At 41.3% G+C, this 23832-nt stretch overlaps 1 protein-coding gene across 1 annotated transcript; it reads left to right on the top strand.

Moving 5' to 3' along the window:
• The first annotated feature begins 90 nt into the window (after positions 1–90).
• trpm6 (transient receptor potential cation channel, subfamily M, member 6) lies at positions 91–22699 on the top strand. Its single transcript, XM_079557406.1, has 40 exons — positions 91–255; positions 1105–1184; positions 1392–1430; positions 1610–1796; positions 2325–2538; positions 3024–3148; positions 3231–3402; positions 3552–3726; positions 3805–3928; positions 4027–4099; positions 4861–4961; positions 5029–5163; positions 5282–5338; positions 5417–5551; positions 5637–5759; positions 5851–6119; positions 6968–7196; positions 9771–9923; positions 9999–10154; positions 10222–10350; positions 10420–10671; positions 10752–10926; positions 12540–12654; positions 12732–12928; positions 13007–13133; positions 14584–14959; positions 15561–16101; positions 16231–16328; positions 16398–16497; positions 16574–16608; positions 17150–17214; positions 17291–17316; positions 17393–17443; positions 17527–17592; positions 17686–17981; positions 18063–18145; positions 19406–19611; positions 19888–19939; positions 20016–20128; positions 22526–22699. The coding sequence occupies exons 1-40, from the start codon at positions 109–111 to the stop codon at positions 22618–22620; spliced, it is 5892 nt and encodes a 1963-aa protein (XP_079413532.1). The 5' UTR covers positions 91–108; the 3' UTR covers positions 22621–22699.
• Positions 22700–23832: the final 1133 nt, after the last annotated feature.

The following is a 23832-nucleotide window of genomic DNA, read 5'->3' as shown; positions in this document are numbered from 1 at the left end:
TTTTGTTCTGACTTTGAGAGGGTGTTTTGAAATGTCCTCCTGTCCCACCCACTCGCGCGCGCCCATCCCATTTGACCTGTGGACCAGAGGTGTTTGAAGGAGGAGGTCATGAACTCACGGAGGTTTCTTTTCTACGGCTCTCCTCGCCCTTTGGACCGGCCACTGATAAAACACAAAGGACTGTATGGAGATGATGATGTTGAGGGGAGGGAGCAGGGACACATTTGTTTTGACAGTGTCGCTCCTTCGGCCATGGTAAGTCCACCGCATTTCCTCTGCACGTGCACTTTGAAAGAGTGTATTTTTTTGTGTGTGTTTTTGAGAATAAACTACTCATATTAAGACGTGTCTGTCTATCTAGCGTATTTCTTGGCTTACTTTTACGTATATTTAGTTTAATTATTAGCATCAAGCACGAGTTTAGGCTAATTTTACCATTAGGGTAGATACTGTACAGATATACGACCCTTATTTGGCAAACCTTTTTTTGTGATTTATTAGAAATGTTATTATGTTGGCATTATGTTTTATTTTTATTTATTTTTTAATCAATGTTTTGTAATTTGTTAGGATTTAGAAGAGGCAATAAAGTTGTAGGTGTTGTCAGAGTGCATATGTTTAATGTCTCCTTCCAGCCAGAAACTATGCTGAGTATTTATTTCCCCCCTCCTTTCATAAGAGTGACAGCTAACTTCAATAGTAACAGTACAGTGAACCATTTGTGGTGGACACAGACAGAAGGTGGAAGTGGCACACCAAATATAACTTCAGCCAATCTCAGGAAGGGTCATGTCTGTGTGTGTTTCCTATAAACAATGCTCTTTTGAGGGAAAGCCATTGTTGTTAAACCTAACTGGGAAACACAGTGGGAGGGGAGATGGAAGGATACAAAACACTGCCTTTTGGTTTCAAAGTTATAGCATGTGAACAGAGGCTAGTTCAAGCTTATAGTGCACAGAGTAAAGTGGGAGCTCCATTGTCCGAGAGTCCACTTCCTTCAGCCCTGCCATGAGTGTTACATTCAAGGTCACTCCGCATATTTGTAGAAATGCTTTTTTCCCCCTGCTTGATTTTCACATTGTAACTAATCTCTTATTATTTCAGTCAAGAAAATCTTGGATCGAGGAAACCTTCTTCAAGCGAGAGTGTGTTAAGTTTATCTCTTCCTCTCGAGACCTCCACAGGTAATTACAAGCTTTTATGTTTACGAGTTGCCAAAAGTGCGAAGAAATGTTTTATTACGTTTGCTCAGAGGGGACTCATTTGCTCAACCAAACAGTAAAGCACTCACTAACGCTTGTGGTGACATTATATCTTGAGCAAAGACATTTGGTGCTCGGTCCTTCCTTCCAGGAATTCCCTAGTAATGCATGACTTCCTGTTTCTTACAGATGTGTTCCAGTCTGTCAAGTATGTCAGAACCTGATCAGGTACAACATCATTTCTAAATAAATCTAGTAAATTGCATGGTGTTTAGATACTTTTTATTGGTTTGTTTATGTTCACTGTGCCCTCTCTTATCTTTATTATGTAGATTGTATGTCTTCCTTATCTGCAAAGTTTATTCAGTTCACAGTTGTTTCATTTAATTTAATTTAATTAAAATCAGGTGTTGTTGCGGACGTCTGATGGGGGAGCACTCCTCGGAGTACTTTACGTTCCCCTCATCCCTGCACCCCAGTTCAGACTCAGATACAGAGGAATGGTGCGTGGAGCGCCACACTTGGGCCAGTCCCACTGATGCCTATGGCATTGTGGACTTTGAGGACACTGCCACACGGGTCTGTCGGGCCAAGGTCAGTGAGGCCATCTCAGATCTGACGCAATTTAACTTGATGTACAGCATTTTATATCTCAAAACTGCTTGAACATATGAAGATAAGAGACTGACAAAACACTCCAAATCTGAGAAAAATAAACTTTGGTGAAATAATGTTTGAAACAAAAATGTTACACAGAATTGTACAAGTCTAGCACTTTGTTCTCAACTCTCAACTCACAACTCTCAACTCACTCTGTTCTCAACTTGTACTATAAGTGAAAGTGTTACTAGTAGTTAAAATGGATATGATTTAAGTATTGTGCCTTATATTTATGCTTCATGCTTTACAATCCAATCTTGTTATACGGTTCAAAATACTGCTCCCACCATTATAATGGCGGCTACGAACAACATCACTATTACTTTTAAAACGGGGTGAAAAAGTAGCTAAAATCCATTGCACTTCACTAAATACTGTAAATCAAGATTGTTCTTGATAAAAAATAAACATTGTACCAACTTCAGATGAGCAAATTATCCACTTTCTATCGTGTGTTTGCAGTATCTTCGTTTGGCGGTGGACTCGAAGCCAGAGGCCATACTTCAGCTCATGTTGAAGGAGTGGCAGATGGAGAGGCCCAAACTCCTGCTGAGTGTCCAGGGAGGCTCCGAAAACTTCTCCCTGAGTCCCAAAGTCGAGCAGGCTTTCAGCAAAGGCCTGATGACCGCGGCTCTCAGCACCGGGGCGTGGATATTCACCGACGGCATCAGTACAGGTATAAGGGTAGGAAGTAACAACATAGGTCTGTTGTTCTCGATGTGCTACAACAGTTCATCGTGTTTATTGACTTTTGATATGGCGTTAACAACACTAGCATTTTGAATTGTACTGTAGCAGTAATAGTTGTAGCCAAGATACTGAGTGTTGACTAGGTGTTGATTGGAGGGCGGGGCAGCCGTGTCATCAAGTATGCAAATTGAATGAGTAATGATACTGTATGTTGTTCTTTGTGACCTTGATTTGTAAAAACACTCTTAAGTTCCCTTTCCCTCAATTCCCTAGTTGCAATTTGTATTACTTTGTCTGTAGTCATGGTAATAGCTACACATACTTCCCACCTAACATAACACAGTACTTTTTGTTTGCGTGAGTAATGAGTGAATGAATTCATAACTTTTCCTTCAGCATGAGCATAGAGGGGAAATATGTTTATGAAATATGCACTTCATGCATGTATTTAAGTAAACTTTTATTTTTCAGGTGTGTCCAAGTACGTAGGCGAGGCAGTGAAAATACATGGAGGCCACGACCTGAGGAAGAGAAACACAGTCGGGATCACACCATGGGGAGTGATCGACAACAACGCAGACCTTATTGGCAGAGATGTACGGGCCAAAATTTGAAAATGTCTCCTACTTTGCTATTTGTAATTTGACCTACACTGCACTGTTGTAATTTTATTTGCAGGTTTTTAGGCCCTATCAGCCCCTTGGTAATCCTCTCAGTAAACGTTCTTGTCTCAATGGCTTTCACTCACATTTCCTATTTGCGGACGATGGGACACTAGGAAAACATGGCTGCCAGCAAGGTCTGCGGAGAAAGCTGGAGAAACTCATCAATTTACAAAAGATTCATCCTCGTGAGTGCCTTTTGTGAATCAAATGTGCAAAAGTTTTATTGAGGTGCAAATAATACAAGTCTTGTTCATACGATAAGCTACAGACATTTTTTACTCAATTTGGGGTAAATTCTGACTTTATTTTTATGTAATCCTTCTTGTTTGTTTAGGACTGAACCTAGGAGTGCCTGTGGTGTGCGTGGTGCTGGAGGGGGGTCCAGCTGTTGTCTCGTCGGTGCTGGAGTGTGTGAGCAGTGTCCCGCCGGTCCCGGTGTTTGTGTTTGAAGGATCAGGCCGGGCTGCTGACCTGCTCGCCTTTTTACACAAGCAGACAGCCACAGACATGTACTCTCTTAGTTATTATATAATGCATTTATGTAATACAGATGTTGAGAAGTACAGAAAATATTGTTGTTTTTGCAGAGAACTGGAGGCGGACATTAAAGCTGACTTCCTCCTCAGGATCGGACAGGTTTTTGCAGTTGATCGATCTTCGGCTTCTCACCTTTTCTCACTGCTGCTGAAGTGTATGGATCACAGGCAGTGTGTAAGCTATAGTTATTTATGTTACTTGTTTACTAACATTATGTTACATCTTACCATTATGAATGCTTTTCAAATGTCATGGTTTTGTAATGCTTTTAGATCACAATCTATGATTCAGAATCAGAAGACCAAATTGCTCCAGATGCTGCTATTTTGACTGCTACATTGAAAGGTGTTTAAAAAAAAAAAAAACTGTTACATTTTCCCTCTCTTGAACTGTACTTCTTACTTTTTTAAAGGGATATTTCAGGATTTTTGACATAGGGCCTCATTTCCTAGTTATCCAGAGTGTTGCTGGTACCTGGAGATATTTTTTTTGTAATTCATGCAGTTCTTATGTTTGGAGAGTTTCGTGGCGCTAGGCTTGTGCAAGGCTAGCGCATTTCTACGATGTCAGCTAGCCTGCATTAAAAACAGTCTTACGCACTCCACAGTGCACCTGAGGCAAATCACTTATAACGCCAGACACGATATAAATGTCTGTGTCGATAGAATAATTTATGGAATATAACTGACCTTGCATCACATAAACGATCGCATATTGAGGGACTAGTTTCTAGCAGATCACTCCGCCGCTGCGTAGCTTATACAAACACGAAGCAGATGCTGCTCAAATATAAGGTATTTTAAATGCAAAATGGTTCAAATTATTCTATGGACACAGACATTTGTATGGTTAGTCTGGCGTTATAAGTGATTTGCCTCAGGTGCTGTGGAGCGGGTCAGACTGTTTTTAATGCTGGCTAGCTGACATCGTAGAAATGCACTAGCCTTGCATTAGCCTAGCGCCACGAAACTCTTCAAACATAAGAACTGCATGAATTACAAAAAAAATATCTCCAGGTACCAGCAACACTCTGGATAACTAGGAAATGAGGCCCTATGTCAAAAATCCTGAAATATCCCTTTAAGTCTCTGATTGTTATCTCAAAGGTACTCGGGCCAGTCCTGCAGAGCAGCTGAGTGTGGCCCTGGCCTGGGACAGGGCAGACATTGCTCAAAAACATGTTTTTGTTCACGGACCACATTGGCAGGTGAGAATCAACACTTCTGTTCTGGATCGTACTGAATTGTACTTTCTGACTGTGACGACTGTGTCAGGCGGGGTCTTTGGAGCAGACGATGCTGGATGCGCTGGTGATGGACCGCGTCAGTTTTGTCAAGCTCCTCATTGATAATGGGATGACGATGAGCCGCTTCCTCACCATCGACCGACTGGAGGAGCTCTATAACACAGTTAGTGTTACCAATATTACACAATTTGATATAACATATGAGAGGTTTTGTCTCTTCTATCGAGTTTGTTCTTTTGTGTTGAAACAGCCTTATTATTAATATATATATTGTTTCACAGCACACGCAGGGGCAGATGAAACGATTTTTCCACCATCTTGTTGAAGATGTGAAACAAGTGAGTAAATATTTAAACCATAAACATATGTTTACATGTTATTTGTACATGTGATGAGTTTGTGCATTGTTATTGTAGACCTCTCTGCCTCTGAACTACCGCCTCTCCATCATTGATATGGGCCTGGTAATAGAGTATCTCATTGGAGGAGCGTACCGCAGTTCCTACACTCGGAAACACTTCAGGACTGCTTACAGCCACCTCCAGATCAAGGTTCTGATAGAAGTTTGAAGCCACACTAAATTAAGAATGTGTTGACGGAGAGGTGTAGATAATTTATGTTGTCTTGTTTGTAAAGGGCACTCGTCAGGACAGTTCATCCTCATTGTCCAAACAGAGGCAGGGGCCACTGTTTCAAATACAGACCAGAAGTTCTCAGAATCTGCATTTCTTCAGGACTGCTCATCCACACACATGCAGAGTGAGTTTCTTATTATTTACTGACATTTTACTGTTATTGTTCAGCATTATTTTTGCTAATATTTTGCCTTTTTGCCTCTTTTATCTTGGAGTCAGAGGCTATACCAGCGACCAGTCAGGATATATCTACCCCTCCTTGTTTTGATGAGTGTCCTCTGTTCATTCCCTTTAACTTCAATGACTTGTTCGTATGGGCAGTGCTGCAGCAGCGACAGCAGATGGCGCTGTTCCTGTGGCAACATGGTGAAGAGGCCCTGGCACGCGCTACAGTTGCCTGTAAACTCTACCGTTCCATGGCCACGGAGGCTCGTCTGAGCAGCATGGATGACAACATTTCAGAGCGTTCCAAGGCTTTCTCGCTGTGAGCAGATGTGCTAAAGATAATTAAACTTACTCTAGATTCTGACCACTTAAAATTACATGTGCCTGTTCATTAGTTTTCATTGTAAATCCTTATACATATAGTTAAACAATTATGTTTTTTAAGGCTGTTGCACATCATTTCCCTGAGTATAATAAGAGAAATATTTAAATAAAATTATTCTTTCCTGGAGTACAGAAGACGAGCTGAATCATAGCTCACCTTTTTTTCCAACTGTCTGTTGTTAAACTCCATTTAATTTTTAATTTGGCCATGATTCAACCAGAAATGTCCCACTGAGATTAAGAACCTCTTTTACAGGAAAGTTCTGGTTTGACCTTGTGGTTAGTGCTATCACCTTACAGCAAAACGGCCCTGGGTTCAAATCCCAGACTGGGTCGGGCATTTCTGTGTGGGGATTATGTTCTCCCCATGAGTGCGTAGATTTCAACTGGGTGCTGCAGTTTTCCCTACCTCCAAAGGCGATCTACATCTGATCTACATAATTTAGTTGTACAATTGTTTAGATAATGGGAAGCAAAGCACTTAACGTCACTCTATTGTCTATGATTTTTGTAGGGGAAACTGAGGCACCCAGAGGAACTCTCTGTAGGAACTCCACACAGAAAAGCGCTAACCACTGCACTACTATGACCACTTCTTAAAATGTGTCATATGAATAAAGTGTATATTGATTATGTTTGCAATCCTCATAAAGCAATCAGTGGACATAAAATCAGAAAACCCCACGTTTCCCTCCCATGTTATCTCGTCTTTGCAACACTTTTTGAGATTATCACAGTATAATATGAGCATTGCTTTATAGCCGTCCCGCCTTTGTCTCTCAGGGAATTTGGTCAGCTGGCGGTGGATGTGCTGGACTGTGCGTTTCATCAGAATGAACAGATGGCCATGAAGCTGTTGACATCTGAGATGGAGGCATGGAGCCACTTCACCTGTCTGCAGATGGCCGTCTCATCGGGACACAGGCCGTTTGTGTCGCACTCCTGCACACAGACCCTCCTCACCGACCTCTGGACCGGCTCTCTCAACATGAGCAAAAACTCCTTCCTGAAGGTAAAAGTGGTGCAACGTGAAGCAATAGCTGGAGTAGAAATTGGTTGATCTTCACAAATCCAGATTCAAACAGTAATAAAAACAACTAGAGAGGCACCGATGCAGCTTTTTTATTTCCGATTTCAAAACGGTGCTTGGAATTTGAAAATCTACCGGTACCCGACACCAACTGTTACCACAAGACTTTGTTTAAAGAATGTTTGTAGATTATTTGTTGTCCATAGGAAACTGGTTTGCACTGAGTGAAAAAGCGAGTGGTTCTTGTAAACTAGATAACTGGCAGTTTCAACTAAGTAGCTGTCAAAAAATGCATCCCCTGGCTATTAACTAAATTTAAATTCAAGAAACATTCAAGAAAGATGACTGGATTTTTTTCACTAACTAGCCTTAGCTATATGACAAAGGCCATCGGTTACATTAATATTGACAACTTACAACATAAAGTCATTAGATCAACTTTACAAAACAATGTTATGAAGAGCTTAACAGAAAAAGTCATACAGTCCATAATAATGATAGTAATACTGGCTTACACTTGTATCGCACTTTACAAGCCTGTATTACCTAGTTTCTCAAAGCGCTGTCGTCATTATTCATTCACGCCATACTTGGTGGTGGTAAGCTACTATTGTAGCCACAGCTGCCCTGGGGTAGACTGACGGAAGCGAGGCAACCAGTCTGCGCCATCGGCCCTTCCGATCACCAAACACTCACTCACTCACTGACTACATTCACCCAGGCTTCCTGGTATTCCCAAACAATCTCCCATCCAAGTATTAGTCTCCTTCCCTGCTTAGCTTCCGAGAACTGACGGGATTGGGCAGCGCAAAGGTGTTATGGTCACAATCATTAAGAAGTCTACTTATTATTGATCTATCTTTGCTATTACACTAAATTAGTGGTGCCCACAGTGCGGCCCGTCGGTCAAATGCAGCCTTTTTGACTGCAACTTTCACAATTCTACATGATTATAGCCTGAAAAAAAATGCGGAAAAAAAGCTGCCATTATAGTTCCAAGCCTAATTAAAGGTCTGGGGAACAGGACAACCTCTGCTCAATGCATCCAGTTTAAATTTTTACTGCACTGACCACCGATCTGTGGCCCTCCACCTCACTCAGAATGCTTCAATATGCACTAAATCTATTATAGAAAACGCTATCTCAATGGCCGCCGCCTGGCCGCCGCCATGTTTATTTCCCATACCGACTTTGAAGCTAAGCAGGGACGGGCCTGGTTAGAACTGGGATGGGAGACCGTTCCTCGGATGCTAAGCAGGGAAGGGCCTGGTTAGGACTGGGATGGGAGACCGTTTGGGAACACCAGGAAGCCTGGCGACAGTACTGAGTGTGTGGTTGGTGGTGCTGCTGTCCGAGGACAACCCGCTGTCACAAAAACGCGAGTGCATGAGATCTGACTGCCGTGCGTGTGCGCGCATCCAAACAGGGCGATGTGTGTGTGCGCGCGTGTGTGTTTGTGCGTGTGCGTATGTATGTGTGCGCGCGCCTCCAAACAGGGCGATGTGTGCGTGTGTGTGCGTGTGTGTGTATGTGTGTGCGTGTGCGTGCGTGCCCAAAACCTGCTCAAACACGAGCCTCTAATCAAACGCGCTGCTCCGACTGATTTCTCCTCCGTGTGAGTAAAAGCGAAAATGAAACCACTTAACGAGCGCATGGCCTGCACTGCGTAGTTTTTTTTCTTTTTTTTTTTCTTTGCTACTGTACCATTTGTTTTCTATTTTGCTTTCACGTATTGTGAGCCCAGAGGTACATTTTATTCTAAAGCAGCTTTGAACGCATTGCCAATTTTATTGTAAGGTTATAAATACTGTCTAACAACGATCATTAGGCTATTTCAGTTCAAAACCAACCATTCCTTTTTTTAATTGTGCACTACCGTGATGCACCAAACCGCGGGTCCTGCACCGTGACCCAAACCGTTAAAGCTGAACCCCTAATATTTATCAATAATTATTCCACTGTCTCTTCAATCCTGTTCCCCGAGTTTAGCAAAAATATTGTGTCGCTGTTTATAAGAAAGGAGTACGGGAGCATCAAACACTCCAATTGCAGTTGGTTTGAAATTGTTTTTTGCCTTCATTCTTTTACTCATTTGTAGTGGCCATAGTTTTTGGAATGGGTTGGGAACCACTGGTCTACAGCTGAACTGTGTGACGGGTTGGACATTTCTTTGTAATCACTCACAATCTCGGAATATCAAATGTGGAGACTAGCGAGGCCCGGCCGAAGGCCGGGTCTCAGCTAGTTATTTAAATATTGTCAAATGCGAGCGAATGTGTGCACAGTTGTTTTAAAATGTTGACTTTTTGCCCTTACTCTTTCAACAGCCCGTTTCTGAACAGCGTAGCTATACTTTTATGTTTTTAGACTATAAGAAAAATGCTGGCTGAAAACGGTTGTATTTAGCTGTGCATGATTTTATTTGCCTGTTAAGTGTTAAGTGTACTTTTAACACATCTATTTTGGTGATCTACTTATAAACTTGCCTTGCCTCCATTAACGGGAAAAGCTGCTTCCATTGGAGCTTTAATAATTGTGATTCCTGTCTTTCTTCAGATTATTCTGAGTCTTCTTCTGCCGCCTTTCATCCTGATACTGGAGTTTAAAAGCAAAGCTGAAATGTGCCATGTGCCGCAGTCCCACGAGGCCATGCTGTTTGGGGACGACTCTGTACAGTCAGTGGAGAAAAACAAGGGAGCAGATCACACGGTAAATGCTTTAGTTAGGCCTCTGTATCCTGGCTGCAGAAGTGTTCAAGTATCACAGCCTCTCATGTTTTTTCAGGGCAGTGACGATGCAGAGCGCGCTGTATCTTTCCGTGACAGATGTGTTGGTCCTGTTTCTGAGACCGTCTCCTCACTGGCCCGCCAGTGCCTGTCCTGGGTCACGAGGATTTACAAATTTTACACCGCTCCTGTCGTCAAGTTCTGGTTTCACACTGTAGGACAGTTTTTATCTACATTTACTGGGTTTCTGTGCACTGTGTTTTCATTTCATTTTTTTTTAGATGTCATATTTGGCTTTTCTAATGTTATTCTCCTACACTGTCCTGGTCAAAATGGGGGAGCGACCCAGTCTTCAAGAGTGGCTGGTGATTGCATATGTTTTCTCCACTGCGCTAGAGAAGATCAGAGAGGTAAGAGGGACACAAACATTATACTTCATGAGGGTTTAGATAAATATTTAATTATTCATGATGTTTCAGGTGTTCATGTCAGAGCCGAGGAAACTGAGACAGAAGCTGAAGATATGGTTTTCTGAATACTGGAACATTTCGGACTTTGTCGGCATAATCCTTTTCCTGTTTGGTTTCCTGATGCGCTGGTACTCCGACCCTTATCGGACCGCGGGACGTATCTGCTACTGCCTTGACATCATCTTCTGGTTCATTCGAGTGCTGGACCTCCTGGCGGTCAATCAACATGCCGGCCCTTACCTCACCATGATCACTAAGATGGTGGGACAGCTTGATGCTGTGTTCAGAGAGGAGAGCACAATAAATAAATCTCAAATTGTTTTCACTTTGTGCCCTCCTAGACGAACAACATGTTTTTCATTGTGGTGATTATGGCCATTGTGCTGCTGAGCTTTGGAGTGTCAAGAAAATCCATCCTGTCCCCAAACGAGGAACCGTCCTGGAGCCTGGCCAGGGACGCCGTGTTTCAGCCGTACTGGATGATCTATGGGGAGGTCTACGCATCTGAAATTGATGGTTAGGAAAGCTTCATTCATGCAGTTTTAAGTAATTCACTTTGGTTGTTTGCTTTTGTACTGCTGAAGCGCCCCGATCTGCATTTGTTGAATCTTGTTGCGTCATTAAGAGAACACAAAAGACCTGTTTTGAGTAGTTCATGGCTCTGTTCATTTGCTTGAATGCATTTAGCTGAAAAGAAAGCTTGTTTTCACTGTTTTATAGCATGTCATTCCCACTACTGCCTGCAGAGGGTGCATCAGGCAAATTATAAATCCTGACCAGTCCAGTCTGTCACTCCTTAATGTTGTTTCTTTTTTTATTTTAACTTTTTTAACCATAAGGAATCAATGCTGAGGTACCCCAAATAAATGTTTTCACACCTCCATTAAACATGTTCACTTTAAAGCAGTGGTTCTCATATATCACCCTGAGGTGGCAAACCATGACCCAAATACAAGGTAAACAAAATATAATATACATTTTTTTTCTTTTCCTCAAATATTGTTGTTGATTAAGCAAGAACCCAGCAACAGTAATTTTAACACAGACTCAAGTAGCGATTCCATACTTGTTCTGTACATAAATATATTTTTAGAAAAAAGAAATTCTGGTAAAGGCCAGGACCCAGGACCCAAAAGTGGCAAAACTGACTCACCAGTTGAGAACCACTACTTTAACAGTCTTAACCCCTGCCGTAACCTGCACCGTTACTCATAAGTTGTTTCTTTGGGTCCGAATTGCCGTCATGCACGAGTTTAATGTAGATCCTGCAGTTACGTGTTAGACCTGAGGTGGCAGTAGTGAGTATAAAAATGACCAACTTGCATCTAGTCCCTTTAATCACTTTTTGTCACCTGTTTTACTATGTTTTTGTCGCCTATTTTGTTGCGTTTTTGTCGCTCTTCTGATGCTTTTTTGTAGCGTTTTCATCCTCATTTACATCTCGTTATTGTCGCCTGTTTTGATGCTTTATTTCAAGAAGCTTTTTGATTTGGTTGAAGTCAAACTGGAGAAAATGTGCCCCTTTACCCCCGTCTGAACGGAGCGCATTTTCTCCAGTTTGGCTTTCGTCTCTTTTATTTGTCTTTTTTTTTTTTGCTTTTCATTGCTATTTTTGTTGCTTTTATGTCGCGTTTACGCCATGTTTTTGTGTAACTTTTTTGTCACCTTTTAGTTGCATCATCGTCATGTTTTCGTTACTTTTTCATTGCTTTTTTTGTTGCTTTTTTGTCATGTTTTCGCCACGTTTGTGTCACGTTTTCATACTTGTTTTTGTTGCTATTTCGATGCTTTTTTTTAAGCTTCCAGATGTGGGTAAAGCCAAACTGGCTGTGCTCGGTTCAGGTGGGGGTAAGAGGTTAAAGAGCCCATATTGTGTCAAAATATCTGCTTTTCAATCGCAATAGCTCTAAGAGTTTGCACCTTGACTGATGCCACGAGGTGATGCTCCTCATTGTGTTTAAAATCCTAAACTTCACCTTTTCAGCGCTCAACTTATCTACAAATAACTTCTTGCTATCACCTGTTGTTTTTATGACTGTTTAAACTGCCTCAGTCCTCGTTGTGTATATATACAAGTGTAAATTTCAACTTACTATACGACAATGACCTTCAATGTGCTGTGTCCGTAGCTTGTGATGATGGGGGACCATGTGCCCCTGCCTCGTTTCTTACCCCCTTCCTCCAGGCTGTTTATATGTTTGTCCAATACATTATAATGGTCAACATCCTCATTGCCTTTTTCAAGTAAGAACTTTCATAATCTAATGTGTTGAATGTGCGTAATTTCGTCATACTTTTTTGACCATTTTATTCCTTTTTAGCAACATCTATTTTGATATGGCGTCGACGTCCAACAAGCTGTGGAAGTACAATCGTTATCGCTACATAATGACCTACCAGGACAGGCCATGGCTTCCTCCGCCTCTTATTCTCCTCTGCCACGTGGCTCTGGTGTTTAAGGCTTTCTACAGGAGACGGAGTGGAGATGCAGAGAGAGAGGAGAGACGCTCTGGGCTCAGTGAGAAAATGTTTATTCCTTTAGCACATTAAGCTGTTGGTAAAATGGGTTAAAATATTGTCATTTTTTCCCCCCCAGAGCTGTACTTGGGTCATGAAGATAGAAAGAAGCTGCATGAGTTTGAGGAGAAATGTGTGGAGGTCTATTTTTATGAGAAGGGGGAACACAGAGATCAGACACATGCAATCAAGGCCACTGCAGAGAGGTTTGAACTATGAGAAAGTAATGTTCGATTTGCATTACAAATCACTGGTTTGCATTAAGAGGAGTTTTAGTGATGAAATCCCTGGTAAAGCTTATGATGGTCACAAAAAGAAACAGCAAACTAAAGCAACTATTGAGTTCATCGGTATCATACATAAATCAGCATTTAGAACATGAAAATGCAATGTTATATATATTTTTTCACATTAGTGTATCCTCTGTGACCATTGATACATTTACACTAAAAGCCTCTTGCATTGAGAATCCTGTATTCAACCTTTTCTATCACCCATAGGCAGAGGTGGGAGTAAATCACTAAATGCAAGTCTCGAGTAAAGATCAAGTCATGAAGGTTCAATTCTCACTGTTGTAAATATGCAAATAAGCGCTTTCTCAAGATTTTTGAATATCAAGTTTTCAAAATTGAATGGATTTGGGTTTAAAGTCTAATTAATATTTAATTGCCACAAAAGTAAAATTATATATATTTTTAATGCTCCAGAGTATGAATAAAATTACTGGGACAGCATCTCAAGACGCGGGCCCTACTTCAAAAAAATCTTTTAAACATGAGTTGCTTTTCCATGAAGTCTGAAGGAGAAATATACAATAATATGCTTTTATTTTTGTTAGTTTCTGACCGTTTTTCTGTCAATGGTTCCCCTGTAATGCCCCAGCCCCTGTATACTCAGATTCGGCCCTGCTCAAAGTAGATTCAGTCCCGCTGTCATCGGGCTCTCTGCGGCCTCGTAAAATAGCCACTGAATGCTGTAACTTTTGTGTGAACACTTAAAACACCAAACTGTCTGGGTTCGATGTCCACCTGGACGGGGCCTTTCTGTGTGGAGTTTGCATGTTCTCCCCGTGTCTGTGTAGGTTTCCTCCAGGTACTCCGGTTTCCCCTACCTACATGTACAATAGGTCCCCCTTCTGGGGCCAGGACTCCCCTGAAAAAGAGATTCTTAATCTCAGTGGGACTTTCCTGGTTAAATAAAAGTAAATACATAAATAAATCCGCCTCCAAGATTTCTGTCAGTTAATCCAGCTCTTCCCGCGCTGTACTTGTATTGCGCCGTAGCTTCAGTCCATTGAGAGTCATTGGCCTCAAATCCAAGTCTCAATTCGAGTCTGACTACAGTCAAGTCATTTGAGGTTTCCTGATCCTAAGACAAAATAACAGTTTGGAAATGAACATAAAAGAGTCAATATCTTAATTTGTGCTAGTGCAACTCCAGTAATAAAAGCTTAGTGATTGAACTTTGGAGATTCTTAGACTTCAAATGAGGAATAAAACTTGTGCTTGTGTCCATATACACAGCTCAAGGCAACCCCCATTCAGTATTAGTTGTATTGCATTATTTTTTAAACTACTAAACTACTAGGCACATCCTACAAACATGAGCTTAAAATGTCCCTTTAATTTGTTTTGTATTTGTTTTGTGTCCTCTCAGAGCAGAGGAGATGATCACCGTGGTTGGGGACGTCTCAGATAAGGTCAGCTCCATCCAGGACAGTTTATCCGATTTGGATGTTCAGCTGGGACACCTACAGGACCTCTCTGCCCTGGCTGTGGATACTCTGACTTTACTCTCCGCCTCCGACCGCCTGCAGCAGGAGGAGGCACGTCTGGGGCAGTGTCAGTCACTCACCTCGTCCCGCCATGTTGTACCCCAAAGCTGGACCTTGCCTCAGAGAAATGAGGCGGATCTGCGCTGCCGTAAGTCCTGTAAAAGTACACCGCCTTCACTCTTAAAGAGCTGCGCTGGGAGACGTACTTCACAAGAGGGTCATGGAAGATCCAGAGGAGGAAGAAGAGACACAAATGAGGTACTACTGCTAATGTAAAACAATGCATTTAAAGCAAACAAACAAACCTTGCATTTTCTTTCTTTCAATGTCAAATATAGTTAAGATTGGGGGCACCATGTTTCGTAGCTTTGGAAAGTTTTCAGACTTCTTTTGATTATTTTAACTTTTTAGAGAAATCCAATATGAAATTGATAATAAAGCTGTTGTTATAGACAACTGCAAAAAGAAATATTGAAATATGTAAAGTTCTTAGTAAATTTGTTCTTGATTTTAGTAATTCATTTCAAGGAATCTGTCCACAGTACAAGTTTTTTACATTTAAATTTAGAAAGAACATCTACAGCAGTTCTTTTTCTCAATTAAAGTGTGAAAATCTCGCCTCATGAACCGATGTATTAAAATTATTATTATTATTATTATTATTTTTTTTTAAAGAATACTTTTTGCAGTGAACAGAGGAGGAAACAGAGCGATGTGAACTCTTCTTGAACTCGGTGCATGTAATGAATGCCGAGATCTTGAAACTCTTTGCACAACACTGTATTCAAGCCCTGCTAGTGAACAAAAAATCTGGTGAGATTCATTATAATTGGAAACAATATTTTTTTGTGCTGCACAGGAGGCGGGCCATTCTCCTGTGTTTTACCTCGGCAGCCGCAGAGGAAGCCTTAACAATTCCCATAGACAATCCCTCTGTGGCGCTCCTCTTTCCACCACCTTTAGTGACGGAGCATTGGACAGAATCCAGACTCAAGAAGCGAATTCTGAGGAAGAAGAAGAAGAGCTACAAACAAAGAATCAACTTAATCTTAATGAAAGTACAGCAAGCACATCTAGCAAGACTGTCCTGCTGTCTGATCCTACAGACATTTCAGAGGGTTTGATAAACCCGGCATTTAAACCAAGTCCTCCTTCTAGACCCTCAAGTCAGTGGAAGTCTCCGACCAAGCATCCGCGTTGGTCTCGCCTGTCCCGTGACCCCCCCTACGAGTACTGTAGGTCCCTGTCTTCAAGTGTGGAGAACTTGGCTTTTTCTGGTAAACTTCTTGGCCCAAACAGAGGCTCTTTCTCCACCTTAAATGAACCAATGATGGAAGAGTGTTTCTCGAGAAGCACGAAATCCAGGGGTGATGTTTTGCTACAAGCCACCAGGGGCAGAAGTAAGCTCCTTTTGTATTTAATATTGAATTAATTTAACAATAACATCATTTGTTGCCACCATTTAAACTGTGATGTCCTTTTGATTGCAATTAATCGTCCAGCCCTAAAAGTAACTATTGTTTTTGAAGAGTGGTCGAAGTCTTCTTCAGATTTTGCAGAGGACGGGCACAGCAAAGGGAGGTTGCACAAAAAGACAGTCAAGATACAAGAAAGTCATCCCACTGCTGTAATGAGACACTGAACATAATCAATATTTATCTCCTGTCTAGTTTTTATGAAGTTTTCTGTTTTGAAGGCTATGCAGTCTGAATTATCTGAAGCATGCTGGAAGAGGCAGCGACGGTTTAAAGGAGAAAGTAGATGTTGGTCTGCATCAGCGAGCCTCAGTCAACTCAGTGAGAACAATTCTGTGGCTCAAATTGTGTATTCGCCCAATTGTGCAACTTATTGATTAAGCAAATTCTCTTCCAGACGTCGAGCCGGTGGATTTGTTGCAGAGGCAAATGGTAAATATCGTATAGAAAATGTTAAGTATATTGTATGGATATTTTAACCTCTTAACCCCCACCTGAACCAAGCACATTTTCTCCATGTTGGCTTTACCCAAATATAAAAGCTTCTTAAAAGAATTGTCAAAGTGGCGACGAAAACGATGGTGGAAGCTCAACAAAAAAAGCAGCAAAAGAGCAACAAAAACGGGCCAGAAAAGCCACAATAACACAATGGAAAAGAGACAAAAAGTACAATTAAAGAGTGATGAAAAGGCAACAAAAATTGCCAAAAAACAGCATAAAAAAAGTGACAAAAACATGACGAAAATGCGATAATAAAGTGACAAAAAAGTAATTAAAAAAGTTACATTAAAGCAACAATAAACGACAAAACATGACAAAAAAACTACAAAAATGTGTCAAAAAAGATTCGATTTGAAGGTCTTAGCTTTCAAATGAGGCGTTTCACTGACCCATAGGTTGTTCGCTTCAGTCGAGTTTTTAGATTTGTGTAAAAGCTTAAAGAGAGGTTAAAGTGCCTTACTTTACTTTCCAGGATCTATGGAGTCCTACTCATTCGACTTGGAACAGCTGGGCCAGATCAGTCAGTCTGAGATCTTCGTGAGTCTTGTTTTAAATATAAAAACAGAAAATGGTCAAATATATAAACTAACAAAACGTTATATTTTCATTGCAGTGTACAGAGTGTAATCGCGAGTGAAGGTATTTTTTATCGTGTTGATTTTTAAGATCCCACATCGTTGGGCAGTAACCTAGTAAGTGACTGCTTTTATTGCAGTTAGAACCTCCTCATTTCAGTCCAATGACAACCTGTATCCACATTATTCAGGTATTGTTCACACTGGAGGTCAGACTGAATACATTTAATTGTTTGAACGGATATATACAGTATGTTGTGCTCTTTGTTAACAGCAATGGAAAGAAACAACTTGATGCGACTGGCTCAAACAATTCCCTTCACTCCTGTTTCTCTTATGGGTGAAGTCAATTTGCATCACTGTTCCTCTCTCTCTGCATCATCTGAACTTGATTTGTCGACACGTGTGTTGATGCTGTTTGTGTTTGTTTCAGGGGGCGAGGAGGTGAGCGTCTACTCTCTGCAGGAGGAGCCCGGTGAGTCCAGCAGCTCAAGCACACTTTCGTCGTGGTCGTCCCAGGGCCTGTCCGCCATCCTGCAGCCTCTGTCCAGTGAGGAGGGCTCTTTGAATGGTGGCCTGCGTCACGGCTGCAGGGTGTTGTGTACCTGGGCAGAGCAGGACGTCCTGAGACCGGGGCAGGTGTATGTGGTCAAAGCATTTCACCAGGAGGTTGTCCACGCCTGGCAGAGATACTTCCACGGCAGCACCGCTCTACAGCTCTGTCTCAGGGTGAGTTTCGGGACTGCGCCTTCTTTGAATTAAAGATGTATACAAAACATTTGCTGTGACATTTTCTGTTTTTGTCTAAAGGAAATCCAGCAGCAGAGAGCAGCACAAAAGATGATGAATGTGTTCAACCAGATCAAACCTGAAGACTCACAGCACTCGCCACAGTGTGTATTCTAACAGCACTACAGTACTGCTATAGGTCGCATTCACAACATTAGTGAATTTTTACATTTCAGATGGAGGGCAGCGGCCTGTAATATACAGTAACTTCATTAGTGATTCACTTTTTTGGATAAAGTGATGATGTTGAACTGTAGTATTATAGTTAGGGGTTGGGGTCCACAAACCTGAGACATTAATCTTGTGGATTCAGGTCCTGTCAACTGACAACAATAACAGTTATTGACCCATCAACCTGGTCAAAATCTGCATTTTGACTAGAGGCCATTGGGCCAATATTTGGGTATTTTACATTATTATAGTCTGTGTTTAGAAACACAAGATCGGGCCCACTAAGTTTTCATTTTGGTTTCTGTCCCCATACTGCAGCCCCATGTTGCTACAACCTGTAAATTACATGAAAAATACATATGACTATTCCTATTTTGCTTGTTATTTCAATAACATATATATATATACATATATATATATATTATGTGATGGGCGAACAAGGCAATTGTGCAGAGTTTGAGGATTACGCTGCCTTTAAACCAATGAGTTTGTAAATTAACAGTTTTTAATATTGTTAGTATTGTCCTTTATTTGCCGCAAATGGAGTGTGCAAAAACAAAATAAAACCCACTCAATTGCAAAAAATACCTCAAAATATTTTATTAAACCACAGAAATAAAACTAAAAAACTAAAAAGAAAAAACACCAGCGGAGGACCACCTGACTTCCGCTATGGGCTGTGCACACTGTGGTTATGTCCTTGGGAAAGACACACCCACCTTGCCTCCAGTGTCTGCACACACTGAGTACACTGGTGTATGAATGAGCGTATGCATGGGTGACTGGTTCTTTGACATAAAGCGCTTTGAGTGCCTAAAGCAGGTTAGAAAGGTGCTCTATAAATGTGACCATTTACAAAAATATGGGCCAAAACGCAATCAAGCATAGCATTTCTGTACATTTGTATACAGTTTTGTTCAAAGGTTTGCCATTGTGGTCAATTTGTTTTTAAATATCTAATTTTTTCTTCATTCCTTGGTATAGATATGATAAATGCACAGATTTCTTTTCGAATATGGCATTGAAAATCTGCCATTTGGACATTAAAATTAATTAAATTTGACTTGCTGCTCCCTGTGTAACCCCTGCTGACAGCTAAAAGGCTAGTTCTACCAGAGAACTCTCATATTAATCTATTGATATTTTGAGGCCAATATCCTGTAACTGACCGTGTGCTTTTTTTAATCCCACAGGTTTTTAGATGTCATGCTCGTCCTCTGGCACTCTAATGGACAGTGGATGACTATTGAGAGAAACCTATTGGGCGACTTCAGAAAGTTCAACAACAATACTGGGGAAGAGATCACTCCTTGCTGTTCGTTAGAAGAAACGCTCTTGGCCTTTTCCCATTGGACATATGAATACTCTCGCAGGGAGATGCTCGTGCTTGATATACAAGGTACTCTCATTGTTGCAGCGGCTCCTACTAATATTGGCACTCCTGCTACTACTACTAGCTTGTGCAGTTCTCTTTGTTTTTTTGTATATGTATATTGCTTATATATTGTCAAGATTGCTGATCGGAATAGATGGATTAAGTAAGATCTTAAGCTTGGTTTGTCATGAGTAATTAGCTGCGGGTTTTCGTTGGCCTTTTGTGAATGTTTTTGGCTGATGGAATTGATGTAGCGATGTTGTTGATCCAGTCTTGTCCTTCTATTTGTTACTTTGACAGGAGTTGGTGAAGAGCTGACAGATCCGACGGTCATCATGGCAGATAACCACAGGTGCTACATACGTCACGTCTGACCATCTTTTTAATGGTCTTTCTCTGACAATATTTTATTGCCTGTGCCCTTGTAGTGGTGGCAGAGATGAAATGCTGTTTGGTCCGGATAACCTTGGGGAGACAGCCATCAGCGGCTTCTTTCAGAAACATTTGTGTAATGCCAGCTGCCGGTGGCTGGGCCTGACAGGTGGGTGCACGACAGTACAGTAGGTTCAAATTCTATACGCAAGTTTCTCAAGCTTTTGCAAGTGGCACCAGGTCTTGACCAGGAATAAACCTGGATGAAATCATGACTAAAGCACATGTAAAACAATCAGGTCTATAGCTAAACTTGGACATACATTATATTACGTCCAGAAGTAGAAGAGTCCTCTAAACCAGTGTTTCCCAACCTGGGGTACGGGGACCTGGGGGTACTTGAGCTCTTAATAAGTAAGTAAGTAAGTGCTTTATTTGTCATTGTATGCAACGAAATACGCCACTGGGGGTCAACCTTTTAGAGGTAGAGGAAACCGGAGCACCCGGAGGAAACCTGCCTGGCTGCCTTCAGTCTCTTCTGATCCTCTGAAACGGGGCAGCACCTCCTGGATTTGTCCCTGTTTCAGAGTGTGGTGTCCTGCACTGGTCAGCTCCTCATACTTCCTCTTCCTCCTGCGCAGCTCCTTCCGATCCACAACTGTCTTTTACCATCTTCTGGGAAGATCTTAGCAGTTTATCTGTTTTATTCTCTAGTTAACAACAATAGAAACAATAGAAGGCATGTATGGCTTGGCTGTGAGTCTCGCCCGGATACCTCCTCGTTTGTCCCCTTTTTGTTTCCTGTAGCGCCTCTTGTGATGCCTCCACTGTGCTGCAGGTGTGGGGGGCTCTTGTTGCCTCTTCAGTGTTTTAGAAGAAGAAATTTGTAGGTCACAAATGCTGATAAGCAGCTGTTTACTTTTACAAAAGCTGCTTTTTTCAGGACCATTATTATGGACTCTCTGCAGTAAAAACAAATGTAAAACTCACAGAAACCACAAATGCAGTTTGTAGAAAAAGGCAAAAAATGCAGCCAGACCAAGAGAGAGGGAGGTTGCTGCCTGCCTGTTTACACGTCGCCATGACGATACCAGGTAGATTTATAAAAAAAAAAAGCTGAAACTAAGTAGAATTTTGATATTACTTTCAAAGTAAAGTTAGTTTTAATTATGTTTTTCAGTCAAAGGTTTGACTTTGGGAGTATTTTAGCTACACTTTGAACACAACTATTTTTTACATATGCTGAATATTATAGCCATGGTTCTTTTTGTCCCACGTGCCCACTGAGGCATTAATTTAAACTCCAAGTACCCCCCAACTCGAGGATCCTGCCAAAATTTTAACAAAGTGAGCAACTTAACATCAGCACAGCAGGGGGACTAGAAATGGACTAGGTACTAATGTACTAGCAAGGCACGGTTTTCAAAAGAAATATGCATTATAACAGTGACAAAGGTTGAGTCTGACAACATTTGTAAGGATTTTTCCCCAATTATTCTTTCTGATTATTTCCAGTGACGTGCGCAGATAACAAGAATATCTGAACAATAGTAATCTAAGTTTACCTAAGTTTATCAACAAAGAAGACGAGATAAAATGTGCCCGGATTTCTTTTGTTTTGACGAAATAGCATAAGAAATGACAAAGAAATGTACAGAAAACCTTGGTAAGGCGTGTAGAAAAGAGAATCAGTTGCTCCGTTGCAGCTTTAAACTGGAGACTGTTTAGTTTGTTTTGTGTTATTTTCTTTCTTCTGATAAAAATATATTGTCTAACACCACAAAGCTGGCTCAACATCTCAACATGGGTTTGTGAAAATGAAAACAAATATCTAAAACATATAATACTGGTCTTTTGTTTGCGGCTTACTCTCAAAAGCCCCAGCAATATTAACCAACTCCCTGCCCTATCTTTACGCATTAATACTTAATTTCTTTCTAATCCTCGGTGTCTGCACAGATTTTGTCTCTTCTTTTTTGAGCCTGTGCAGAAATGTCACCTCTGTGTCGTCACTCGGGAGGCCTGCGCTGGCTCGGAAAAATTCCCCAAGAACTTCAAATGCAGACTACACACACCAACAGCCGACTAATTAAGCCGCCAGTGTTCGTTTACTCCTATAACAACAGTGGTGTTCGGGGCTTGGGGGTGGGCCCTGTTTTGTGCGTTGTGCTCCGCGGCCTTTGATTAGATATTAATCACGTCTTTGTGCTGGCAATGTGCTGCTGAGACATTAGCTTTGATTAGCTATTAATTAACGTCTCTGGGTAGACACGGTACTGGCATCTAGAGGATGAACGCTCCGAAAGAAACTCGCAAAAACAAACTGGCTCCGCAAACAAACACACAAACGCAAACACGCAGACTCAGTTGTTTTGATATTTCAAAGGTGCGCTGCGTTTCCTCTTCCTCTTCTTGTGTCCTCTCCAAGATTTCTCCCAACAAATCAAACCAAATTATTCATGCAGGATGCGCGGACTTCCTCCCAGGCCTGTCAGTATTCTCTTTCTTGTGGTAATGATCGTGTTATTGGAGCGACATGTAGCTAACTGATGTTCCTGTTGTTCAGATTTAAGGAGGCGCTCGGGCAGCGGAGAGAGCAGCGCCGCGGAGTCAGCATCAGAAAACGAACAAGACGTCGATGGATCGGGAACAAACCACTGAAGAGGAATTAAGTCGTAAGAATCTCGAATGTCAGAGTTCACTTTAATTGATCGAGTGCGTCGAAAATATCATAGTGCGCTCTGGACGACATGTAGAGAAAATGTATTGCTTGTTCTTATGTTTTCTCATTGTATTAGAAAACCATTTATATAATAGTTAATACAGCATGCCGAAAAATAAAGACATAAGACTTAAAAATGACTCAAAAACTTAACCCATAAAATTCTTTTATTTTTTTCTTCCCACAACAAAAATTTCTACAAAAGCGATAAAATATAGAATTTAACAAAAATCACTTCAGACCTTCACATTGTAAGTATATCTCAAAGGAGGACTCGTTCGGGCGCTGCATAGCTCTGAACTACTGCGTCTTTTCTTAAGTTGTTTTGACTCTTGCATCACGCAACACACTTTGTTTGATGCAAAATTTAAAAAAAAAAAAACTGTTTTGATGTCACATTTGGAGAGTTCAGAGTCTGGCAGAGTCCCTTCCATGAAAAACAACAAAACAAAACAAAAAAAAAGCATCAAATGTAAAAGTTTCGTTGGAGTTCCCCTTTTTTTGATCGTTTTTCAAGTAAATGCACGCGGTAAAGCATCTACACCCCCCTGCAGGCCAGTCTTTCCTTTTCCTCTTCAACTATGGCACTTTGAAAACAAAACAAAAATAATATCCTTGTTTTTTATTGTGTCTTTTGTTCGTTATGTGTAAAAGATCTTCTGTAACCATAGCAACTCAAAGGTTCCCGTTACAGACTGCTACATTTTTTCGTTTTTATTCGCTCTCGCTTTTCGACGCAAAGACATTCAAAACAATAACTTAACACTTCTCGAGGCTACTCCAGTTGCGCGCCTGTGTGATGCTAAACAAAGTCCACAAAGCACTGGTAAAGTCATACATCATCTCACTCGTTCGGCAACACCCATTCGCACGTTTGTTTGTTTGTTGTTTTTTTCTCATGGCTGGAAAAAGAGGACGACTTGGGTGGAACGGGTTCAGATGCAGTGAGGGGGAAATGTGTTTGAAATGTATGCGATGTTGAGTCACCGCACGCACAGTGGGTTCAGGAAGTCGCCGGGTGTCTTTTGATCACTTCTGTTTCGTGACGTCGCTCTTTTGTATTCAATTCAATTCAACTTTATTCGGGACTCGTGAAGACAGACGATTAAAGTGGCAGTTTAAAAAGACAATCATGCCAACTCCATTTTATG

This window comes from Gobius niger (genome assembly GCF_951799975.1).
Source record: "Gobius niger genome assembly, chromosome: 1".
In the NCBI taxonomy this organism is placed as follows: domain Eukaryota; kingdom Metazoa; phylum Chordata; class Actinopteri; order Gobiiformes; family Gobiidae; genus Gobius; species Gobius niger.
Note: the sequence above shows the minus strand (reverse complement) of the source record. Positions and strands in the feature narration are given on the sequence as shown.

Bases quoted from the DNA above. Each gene is read 5' to 3' on its own strand.
- trpm6 (XM_079557406.1), top strand. From the start codon at position 109: ATGAACTCACGGAGGTTTCTTTTCTACGGCTCTCCTCGCCCTTTGGAC. The intron at 3,149-3,230 runs GTACGGGCCAAA...TTTTATTTGCAG, and splicing joins CAGACCTTATTGGCAGAGAT to GTTTTTAGGCCCTATCAGCC. The intron at 17,593-17,685 runs GTGAAGTCAATT...TGTTTGTTTCAG, and splicing joins CACTCCTGTTTCTCTTATGG to GGGGCGAGGAGGTGAGCGTC.